At 33.2% G+C, this 12,099-nt stretch overlaps 1 protein-coding gene across 2 annotated transcripts in view; it reads right to left on the bottom strand.

The window, feature by feature from the left end:
* LOC136035020 (peroxidasin-like) overlaps positions 1-12,099 on the bottom strand; it is a 326,937-nt gene that overhangs the window by 266,274 nt on the left and 48,564 nt on the right. For both annotated transcript variants that reach the window (XM_065716607.1, XM_065716606.1), the window contains exons 7-8: positions 11,640-11,711; positions 10,141-10,307 (exon numbers count right to left, since the gene is read on the bottom strand). In XM_065716607.1, coding sequence (XP_065572679.1) covers positions 10,141-10,307; positions 11,640-11,711 — 239 coding nt within the window. The remainder of the gene's footprint in view (positions 1-10,140; positions 10,308-11,639; positions 11,712-12,099) is intronic.

The raw sequence follows: 12,099 nt of genomic DNA, 5'->3' as shown, positions 1-12,099 counted from the left end.
TTATCTTAGCAAGTCGCGCCTGCCAAGCATCTCAGGCTGTAGGCTGTTGAGGTTCTTTCAGAGGCTTCACTGTTAATCACGCTCGGATTTGCAAAGATGGTGAGTTTAATAAGGTCGGCTTTTTTTCCTGCTTTACCGTTAATATTAAAGTGAGTACTGAGGACCACTTGTCGGAGGTTCTTGTCCAACTTTCTGCTTATTTTCGCTTCATATTCTTCCACTGGCTGACACTACCCTCGTTTTTCTCGACTATTTTATTTTATTTTCTATATACCATTTTTTCTTCTTTGTTTCATAATGAATACTTTTTTTTATTACTAAAATTCCTTTCACCAAGCGAAGCTTAGTCTCCTAGTGCTACAGGTTAAAACTGATAACAATATATAAAGAGTATGGGTTGGTGCTGTTTATATGTTAGCATAATATTTCTAAATTGTGTGAAAAATATACGTATATTGTTATGCCGTACATTTCGTGCAGCATACTGATGGAGAGATAATTGTTATACAAGTAGGACTGACCTTACATAAAATTGGATTAGTGACAATAATAATCCTCAGTACATTTAAGTCAATTCATTTTTGGAGCTGGTTAATTAAATATTTACAAAGGCAAAATAGCGAGAAGTCATCATGGCATTGTACATAGAAAAAGTTCTACGTTTCATTAATTTATGGGTTAGTATGTGAATAATAAAATCGTATGGAATAGGAAGTTATCGGCACTTATTAGGCGTTTCAGTCACAAATAAGAGAGTTTTCAACTATATTGGAGTTTTGATTTAGATATTGGAAGTAAAAAATTAAAAACAATTATAGATTCCTGGAGCTGACCCCCCCCCCCTTACTACGTTCCACGAATAATCTACAACCGATTTGACCTGCCTAGCTACAGTGCAAATATTATAATAAAAAACACCAAGTCTTATTTTCTATTTCAATAGTTTCTTTTTCGTGTTTTTCTATGAAAAGAAATTTTTGTTTTAAATGATTTCTTGTTTTACCGTAATTCCATTTCTGTCAGATTTGCACATGTAGAGGCCATATTCATATCTATTTTTGAAAATTTTAAACAAGAAAATCTTATCTTGAACTGATAGATTTTAGGAAGTTAAAGGCCCTTAACTAACAGGGAAAAAATTGCACATGAGCAAATATGGTGAAACGGGAAGTACAGCACGGGCCCCTATTTTATGCGTTTTTTATATTAAAAACGAGGACGAATTCATTAAAAAATCATCTCCTCAAAGCAAAAAACGAAGTTGAATCTTAAAGCGAGAAACAGCATTAAAGTTACTTAACCATTTTTCTCTAGATTATGGAGGGCAACTCCCCCCCCCCCATGCCCCCGTAAACAACACCACGACAGCACTGCAGAAGTAGGAAAATTTTGGATATTAACCTTTAGCCGTAGCAACGTTTCAAATCCATCTTGTTTCATCAATAATATTTGAGTATTTAGAAATTTGGGTTTTTAGTTTTCAGAAATAAGAACATCCATGTTCAAAACGCATCTGATTTTGTTAATAATATGTGAGTATTTGATAAACTTGGGTTTTGGTTTTCAGAAATAAGAATATCGACGCATAAAACACATTTCATTTTATTAGTAATATTTGAGTATTTAACAGACTTGGGTTTAGTTTTCAGATATAAGAAAATCCACGGTTAAGATATGTCTGATTTTATTAATAATATTTGAGTATTTAATAAGCCTGAGTTTTAGTTATCAGAAATAAGAATAACCACATTTAAAACACATTTGATTTTATTCACAATATTTGAGTATTTCATAAACTTGGGTTTTAGTCTTCAGAAGTAAGAGCCCAAACAGTTAAAATATGCCTGATTTTTGTTTATAATATTTGATTTGTAAGTACACTTGGGTTTTAGTTTTCAGAATTAAGAACATCCATGTTTAAAATACGACTGAATTTTATTAATATAATTTGAGTAATCAATAAACTCTGGTTTTATTGTTCAGAAATAAGAACATCCACGTTTAATATACATCTGATTTTATTAATAATATTCGTGTAATTAGTAAACTTGGGTTTTAGTTTTCAGAAATCAGAACATCCACAATCAAAATACATCTGAATTTTATTAATAAAATTTGAGTGTTTAATAAACTTGGGTTTTAGTTTTCAAAAACAAGAACATCCACGTTTACCATGCCTCTGATTTTATCTATAATATTTGAGTATTCAATAAACAAGGGGTTTTAGGTTTCAGAAATAAGAACATCCATGTTTAAAATACATCTGATTTTGTTAATAATATTTGAGTATTCAATAAACTTGGGTTTTAGGTTTCAGAAATAAGAACATCCACGTTTAAAATAAATCTGATTTTATTAATAATATATAAGTATTCAATAAACTTGGGTTTTACTTTTCAGAAATAATAACACACACGGTTAAAATACATCTGACGTAATTAATAATATATGAGTATTTAATAAGCTTGAGGTTTATTTTTCAGAAATAAGAACATCCACGTCTAAAATTCATCTGATTTTATTAATAAAATTGGAGTATTTCTGAATCCCAAAATAATTTTAAGCTCCAATAAAATCTAAATTAAACAAAAATTCCAAGTCCAAGAAAATTCTAAGTCCCAAAACAATTCTAGGTTTCAAAAAGATTAAAAAATAGTCAATAATCAATAATTGATAATCCATAATCGATAAACAACAATAGATAATCAATAATCAGTAATCAATATCAATATCGATATCAATAATCAATAATCAAAAATCAATAGTCAATAATCAATATTCGATAATCGATGATTATTAATGAATAAGCGAAAATCAATAATCAATAACAAATAATCAATATTGGTAATCAATAATTATTAATCAATTGAAGTTAAAAAATTGGAGGGAGGAGTTATTGGGACCATGGAGGGGTAAATGGCGCTTTGAACGGGAATATGGGGATTCAAACTCATGCGCAAGGCCAGTAATGAAAAAGCGATGTGCTGAGCTCCATTAGATTACAAGAAGAGTAATTGGCCGGTTGTAGTATTTATAATTTCGTTCAGATCAAAACAAATTTCATTAACCATCAAAAGAACATGTCTGTCCAGCAAGCGTCTCAAATCACCGTGGTATACATATTCTCAGAATGATGTCAAAAGGGTGCCCGAAAACAAATCGCTTATTGCATTTATCATATATCCAATTGAGAAATCAATAGCGCCAATAACTTGTTACAATGTAGTGACGCTTACCATCAGTTGGCCAGCGCCCCAGAAACAATACGTTGATAGCCAAAAATTAATTTTTAGAACATAATTTCATCAATGACTTGTTAGCTCAGTCGAATAACGTGTCGTTCTTTTACCATAGGAAATAGTGGGTTTCATAATTGATTCATACATTAAACATAAATTTCATGAAATCAACGGAAATCTTCTTAGAAGCTAAAAATGTTGTTGGCTCAGTTGTTATCTAGAAGGACAAGATGTGAGGGCTGTAAAAGAGCGTATTGTATATTTTTACTGACAAAATCAAGTCGAAAATTTGGGGAAGGACAAACAACTTGGAGGGTTGACATTTGGGTCCTGGAGGGAGTCTCAGGGCCCTGGGGGGACCCAGGGCCCTCAAGGAGGGCATGGGCCATAAGGGGGACTTGATGCCCTGGTGGGGGATATTGGCTCCTTGATAAGAGGAAGCAAGCTCATGCGCAAGCCCCGTCAATGAAAAACAGATGTGCTCAGGACCATTACACTACAAAAATGATACCTAGCTGGTTGTAGTCATAATCAATTATCAATAAGCAATAATCTATAATCGGCTCGATACCATTAGAGTACAAAAAATTTCTTCCAATTGTATATTAAAATCTGAATCAAAATTTCATTTATTAAACATCATGTCACTTCAAGCTCACTTGAATTGTTGGACAACAAACTAGGCATATGAAACTCATATCAACCGAAAATTGTAATAACTCCATATGTGTCTTGTTAAAGTAATGGGATATGTGTCTGCTCGGGGTGATGGGGTATGTGTCTGCTCAGAGTAACGGGATATGTGTGTCATGGGACGCATTAGAGGGATGCTACTCAGGGATGCGTGTTTTTTGTATTTTGTTTTCAGGGATGATCCTATCGAACTAGTGAGCCAAGACCGCCAGGAAATGGCTAATTTTAACGGAAATGAAAAGTTCTAGTGCCCTTTTTAAGTGACCAAAAACTGGGGGCAACTAGGCCCCCTCCCACGCCACTATTGTCCAGATTCGCCAGATAAAAATTTTGAGACTAGCTATTTTGTTCAGCAGAGTTGAAAGGCCCAGTAACTATGTCTTTGGAGATAACATTAACCCCCCACAGCCCCTGGGGAAAGATCGTTAAGTTATAAAAATCGTTCATTTTTTAAGTATAGTATTTGCTATTGGGAAGTATTCATACATTTTTTAGGTGGGGAGGGGAGGGAAAATTTTCTGCTGTGGGGATTTTGTACAGGGAGATTTTTCCATAGTAAAGGAAGCTTCCAAGGAATTAATTTTTCAGGGTAAACTTTAAAATTGGGGAATTTGCCAGAATTTTTTTCTGGGAAAAAAATTCTTGGATTTTTTTGCTTTACCGTTACAATTATACACGTGGACATGTCAAGGATGTGTCCAGGGTAAATTTTCACCAGGATTGAATTGTCGAGAAGATATTTCTAAGGTGAGGGAAATTTTTCCGTGGAGGTGGAGCCAGATATCCTGATGTTATTTAAAAAAAAGATCAGAAATTAAATAAGAATACAAGTTTTTTCAACTGAAAGTAAGGAGCAGCATTAAAACTTAAACAAACATAAATTATTATGTATTTGAGGCGGGTTGACCCCTCCCCAACACCTTCCTCTTTACGTTTAAATTTTAAAAGTTTAAAAGTTTAAATTTTAAAGATCAAATTTTGTTCTAATTCTTTAAAAATGACTTCTTAAACACAAGGGCTGTTTAATTCGAACAATGAGTAGCTTTTTTAAAAGTGCCGAAACCTTTAGCGTGAAGAGCGAGGTGTTGAGGAGGGGGCAACCCCTTCATATACATAATAATTTCTGTTCGTTTTAAGTTTCAGTATTGCTCCTTACTTTTAGTTGATAAAACTTGTCTTTTTTTTAATCAAACAGTTCGAGGTAACGAACTGAAAGCAGCGACCCGGCTCAATAGTAACCGAAACTCTAAAAAACGGAATTTTGAAACCAAGAGATACATTAAAAGAATGGGATTCTTATTTTCGAAAAAAGTGGGAAACGCACCTCAAAAGTCATAGAATCTTAATAAAAATCACACCATCATATTCAGCGCATCAGAGAACCCTACCGTAGAGGTTTCAAGCTCCTATCTGAAAAAATGTGGAGTTTTGTATTTTTGGCCAGAAGAAAGATCACGGATGCGTGTTATTTTTTTTCAGGGGTGATCGTATCTACGCAGTAGTCCTAGAATATCGCGAGAGGGCTCATTTGAACGGAAATTAAAAGTTCTAGAGCCCTTTTTAAATGACCGAAAAGTCATAGATCAAATAGGCCCCCTCTCAAGCTCATTTTTTCACAGACTCACCAAGATAGCCATTTTGTTCAGCATGATAAAAAAATCTAATATCTAAGCCTTTGAGAATGACTTAATCCCCCACAGTCCCCAGGGGAAGGACTGCAAGTTATGCACTTTGCCCATTGTTTACATATAGTATTTGTTATTGGGAATTATATAGACGTTTTCAGGAAGGATTTTTTCCGTTGGAGGGGGAAGGGTAGGAAGTTACAGGGGAAGATATTTCCAGAGAGTAACTTTTCATGGGGGCAGGGAATTTTCTATGAAAGGGGCGCTGGATTTCCAAGCATTATTTACAAAACGATCAGAAATTAAATAAGGAAATTAAAATCAGAAATTTTTCAACTGAAAGTAAAAAGCAACATTAAAACTTAAAAAGTAAAAATATTGTTCCGTATATGAGGGGGTTCACCCCCTAGTAATTACCTCACTTTTTACACTACAGTTGTTTTAGTACTTTCAAAAGAGATATTTATTCTAATTAAAGAGCCTTGTGTTTCAGGGGTCATTCTTAAAAGTTACAACAAAATTCAAAATTTAGCGTAAAGAGCGAGGCATTGATTAGTGACCAAACCCCTCATATACGTAATAATTTCTGTTTGTTTTAATTTCTACTGTTGCTCCTTACTTTCAGCTGAAAATACCTGTTTTTCTTATTTAAGTTTCTGAGAAGAAACAATATGATATACAGCCTAAGCAAGAAGCAAACAAGAAGTTAAGCTTTTGGTTGATTGAATTTGGTTTATTTGACCTAACACTAATAAGAACTTGGTTTCTTAATCAGAAGAATCAATAGATTAAATTGCTCATTTGAATACGATGCAACACAACAGCAAAACTATACACCCCCAGGAAAGAGCTCAAAGCGTAACTGTTGGGTATGGACAATTGTGTCAGTTGTGTAGACTGACAGTTGTAAAACAGTTGTGTAGGGTCCCTAGTTTCCATCGTAATCGTTTTCTTATGAAAAAATACTTGAGTTTCGACCTATTCACAGTGTTAATGAGCTGGCCTAAACTCGGTAAGTAAAATTGGTAAAATAAGTAAAATGGTAAAATAAGGTTTTCCTTAGGAAATACAGGGTAAAATTGGTGTTTTAGAATTGCCCTGTAGCAACGCGAACAGTTGAGCATTTCTTTTTAAGCATCACTTACAGCTTTTAATGAAATCCTTAATGATTTTGATTTTCCTGGGCTTAAAAAAGGTAATGCCCCTTCATCTAAAGTTTCATCACCTTAATTTACCGAGTAGTTTATCCCTTCGGTAATTTTTTGCCTAGGGTAATATCTCAGCAATGCAACAGTTCCTGATTTCGAACATCCATTTTGTAACAATAAAAAAATCAATCAATCAAATTTAGCATTATTAGGGAGTAAAATCATATTAGTCATTTTTATCTACATTTAAACCTAGGAAATGTTACCCTAACAACCTGCATATTTAAATAGCCGTATTCAGCCATATTTCTCATATCATATAAATGTTATATTTCCATTTATTTATAAAAGTACCGAATAAAATTAAAACAGAGATGGCTCGATTAACAACACTTTGACGGCTTTGATTAGCTAAGCACTGGATCGAAATAGCGGAACAGTGAGTCAACTTCACAGTCATTAAGACTATCTTCAACAGGAACAGGGTTTGCTTGCAAATCTAGCTCCTCTCCTTCAGACTTAGATTCTGATTCAGGTGACCGTGCCTGTTCCAATGCTCCCCGTCCAAACGAAAGTCTTGGATACGAAGCTGAGGATTATATATTAATTTCTACTACAGTTAGACACTGTAGTCAGTAACAATTCATCTAACAGAATTTGGTTGAAAGAGGCTAATTCTTAGAAAGGGCACTAGAACTTTCGATTTCTAACTGACTGAACCCCCCTCCAAGGCTTATTCGACCACCCCTTCCACAAGAAGTGCCTCTGGGAAAAAATAAATGAACATATATTGATACATGGAACACATACGAGAAGTATCCTATTTCTGCTTCTAAGTGGCCAGTCCCCCCTACTCTTTTCTTCTTTAGTGGCTCAAAATTATGAAGAAGGTTTAACGGTTGTTTCACAAATGCTGCCATCTAGATAATCAAAGGCATAGATGGCGTTATTGCTAACTATTATCATAGATCATGACATATTATTTTCGATACATTTTTTAGCTTATAAACATTTTTCCATTGATTCTGTGAAATTTATGTCAGACGTATGAATCGAACGTGAGACCATGATTTTATATGGTAAAAGAAAGACATGTTACTTGACTGAGCCAACAAGTCGATGAAGATATTATGTTTTGGTCATGTATCAGTCACGATTTATATGTATTGGTCATACTTTTTTAGAGGTGGGCTTTGATTTCTACAGTTTGATTTCTATGGTTTAGATTTCTAGGACTGGTCCTGGTTTCTGCAGTTTGGTCTCGATTTTCATGAATTTGTTCGGATTTCAAGAGAATTGCAATAATTTCTATAGGTTGGTCCTGATTTTTATGAATTCGTCGGAATCCCTATGTACTGGTCATGATTTCATAAAAGTTGGTCATGATACTTTCAGTTTGGTTTTGATTTCTATGGTTTGGTCTTGATTTCTAGGGTTGGCCCTGATGTTTTTGAATTCATCTGGATTATTATTCATCATTTATGATTTCCCCTGAATTTCTATGCATTGGTTATGATTTCTATGGGATTTTCCTGGATTTCTATGGACCAGTCTTGATTTCTACAGTTTTGTCTTGATTTCTTTGGTTTGGTTTGGTCTGGATTTCTAGGATGTGTCCCTGATTATAATGAATTTATGTGAATTTCTATGCAATGCTTATGATTTTTACGAATTCGTGCAGAAACTTTAAGGTGAAACGTGATAAAACAGAAGAGACTTTGAAAAAAAGCTTTTAAGGTGAAACGTAACAATTCTCCTTATAGCCATTTCTGTCTTTAACAGTTCACAGACCTATTGCAATTATATCTCGGCTAATGTTTCACATTTTTATAGTTATAATTACCTGTACTACAGTACATTTTATTGTTTTGATAACAAGAGACCTAGGTCCAACAGACAGCTTTTTAAACCGGGGACACAGCAATACACAAAACAAAATCATATTTATTTTTTTCTGCCGTCCTTTCCTCCCTTTTGTGATCTGAAAATTGCAAAGCGTCGTAAAATATGTCAGTAAAATATGTAAGATACCGGTAAAGTACGTAAGCTACGTAAAATAGGTAAAATACCAATTTTACGAGGGTCCGTAAAATTACGGTAAAATACCTTATTTTACTGACCAATTTTACCTGTTACAACACTCAAACTGTGCAGTAAAAAGATAGACCACCCCTGGAGGGGTATTCTTTTTTGATTTGTTAGTAGTTAATATTATGTATTTTTGTCAATAGTATTTACTTGCAATTTTTTGTTTTATCTCTCTTTTTGTCCTCCATCATTTTCACTTTTTTTGTTGATGGGTAATAAAATATTTCATTCTACAGAAACATACGGGTAAGAACGCCAATGGATGTTGATCAAACATTTATACCACATCTCCTGTACTAAAACTAGGTATAACTCATAGTAACAGTTACCATGAGGCCAACAAAGCTATGTTGGCTCCACCTTCACACTACTCTGTTAAGATCTTCAATCTTTACTTTCTGCTATTAAGTTTCTAATGATTTTAAATCCTCAGTCAATCATGTTATGTACATCTTAACGCACTAAATATTGCTATCGAATTAGCTGTACTGATTGAATTAATGGTTCAATTCATTCAAGTATCCATTGGTTCAATTGCTTCAATGTTTACTAATATTTCTGATTTGACAGAGTAGATCAGAGTAGATCTTGGTCTTCAGAGTAGACCAAGTAGTACATTCTACTGGATATTTTTCTCCTCGGATTTTACTCATGTTGAACTTAGGCTTAAACAAGAACACATTCTTGAGTCTTTAGCAGCTCAATTGTTACTTTTCAATCGACATGATCTTTGGGCAAGTATCTGTTATATAAATCACAAATAAAAGAATCAACTTGATATTTGGGTAAATCGAATAAAAAAAGAAAGAAAAAAAGGAGACACAACATTGCCAACCATGCAAAAAAGAAAAAAAAAACTTATTATACTCAAAGGTTTTTTTATAGTTTTGTAGATACTTTTTATGAATGGAATCTTTTACATTTACAATGCTACCAGGTATTTTATGAGACAAACTATCTCAATGTTCCTAGAATTCTATCGCCATCGCAAAAATAACTGAGGAAAGCCTAAAATGTGTCTGGTAGCTTTGTTTTATATTCATGTGACAAAACAACAGCAAGTGTTTTAATCCTTAATAAGGAAGCTCAAAGAAATGAATACTTGATATTAAAATTTTCTATTCAAATGTTAATGAATACATCTATTTCAGCTATGCGTTGTCTAAAGGCAGCGTTGTCTTCGAAAATACTTATCAAGAATCGGGTGTTTTGGATAAGGGTGGGGTACCTAGCACTATCCCACCTAGTTATACCTATGAACTTGTCTGCGTTAAGAACAGTCAATAGCTTAAAGTAAACCTCTAATATTTCTGTTATGAATAAAATTGAAAGACTAAGAGGACTTACTGCAGTGGAAACCTTCATCTTCTAGTAGATGGGTTACAGGCTTCCCTTGCATCGGAGCAGGGTCATGACAAGTAACAGCTGATTGAGTCTCCTGTCCTTTATCTTGTAACATTTTTGCAAGCCATATCAGCTGACAATCACATATTAATGCATTACTGTCTAAACGCCTAGAAAAGTTAATACAAGTAAGAAATGAACTAGAAAAAAACAATTCATGAATTTAACAATAATTGTTTTAAAACTGCGCGTTTAAAAAAATTCTTTATATATAAGTAAAAATAGATCTATGAATCTTTTGAACTAATTCTAGATGATCATAAATGTTTCAAAATCTAATCCTTTTTTCTGAACTACAAATTTTATTACCTCAAATTCAAAGCCTAGCTTGAGCCTATGACATCATTTATTTTATTTTGTTTATTCAATAAATTGCGAGTATTTCAAATATAATATTGTATGATTTTCGGATAGAGGGGGGGGGGACTGAAAAGGTATTTTGCCCCGGACTTGAGTTGAGCGCGCTACGCCACTGATCCATCAAGGTACTTCTTACGAGTGTAAAACTAAAATCAGGCTTTCCATATCTGAGCTGGATCTCCGGAATCAGAATTCAAGATCTAACTGTCTAAACGCCAATAAAAAACGACAAAAAAACAAAAAAAAAATGCAAGTAGGAAATAAACTAATTTCCAGATAATAATCCATCGAAAGATGAATTATTGTCCAATAGAAAATCTATTGGAGTATTTAATGAACTCTGTCAAAATTGATAATTTACATCTCATCAATTATTTATTATGACTGAAAAATTAGATTCAGGCCCTAGGTATATAGGTTTGAACCCTGGAATTTTTAAATAAAAACAAAAAAAGATATTTTTTTTTTGAAAGTCCTCAAATTAAAATCTACATTTGAATAATTCAAAATCAAGCCCATATTAAATTGTTTCGCCATTTTGTTTTCAGGACAGCACGTTACAGAAAGTGAAGCTAGTGATATTTGATTCAGATTACGTCCATAATAACGGAAACAATTCTGGATACAACTGACATAATTATGTCCATGACTGTATCAAAAACGCCAAAGGTTTGCCTTTATTGAATTTCTTATTTTTCTTCTGAAAAAAAAAACATTTGACTTAATTTACGCTATATAATGAAGCAAGGGGGTACATTCTCCCGAGTTTAACGGTATATGTTTCCTTGTGGCAGTATTTTTTTTGTATTTACTAAGAAAAATAACCTTGGAATCACAAATATGAGCACATCAGTTGTGTGACATGTGCAGCCTAAACCCAATATTATACTTATGAATGAACTTGAATGTTCTGCAGCACTGAATGAACTTGAATGTTCTGCTGTTCCACACTTACCGTATGTTTGGCTGCGTTAGTAAAAACTTTGAATATAGAATTGAAAAAAAGAAAGAAATACATTAATTTGTCTTGTTTTTGTAGTAATCTAAGATTTTTTTCAGAAACAGTAAAAAAAAAGACTTACAGTCTTTTTATTTCGTGCAGATTCTGAAATGCTTCACTTGGAATACGCTGCAACTTATTGTTATGAAGAAACCTGAAAAAGGAAATAATAATTTTGACTTTAGAAAGTAGCTACTTAAAATAGATATTAAGGGATAGAGATATTAAAGATTGAGATATTTTACAGTTCACCTCACCAAACGTTTTGAATTTGAATTTGAATTTTAACTTTGCTGTAACAATTCTAATTTCAGAGAGTCGTCACTCGGAATGGATATTAAGGAATAAAGTTTTCGAAGATCAAGATATTTTACAATTTAGCTCACCAAATGTTTTGAATTTTGATTCAAATTTTAACTTTGCAAAAATGATTTTAATTCTTTTTAAAGTACATATGACAGTGGAAATGAGAAGTTGATTACATTGGTTGCTTGGATAATTATTAGTATTATTTATTGAAAACTCATCTTTGTACAAAAAGA

Source organism: Artemia franciscana, chromosome 13 (assembly GCF_032884065.1).
Source record: "Artemia franciscana chromosome 13, ASM3288406v1, whole genome shotgun sequence".
NCBI lineage: Eukaryota > Metazoa > Arthropoda > Branchiopoda > Anostraca > Artemiidae > Artemia > Artemia franciscana.
This window is presented reverse-complemented; position numbering and strand designations above follow the sequence as displayed.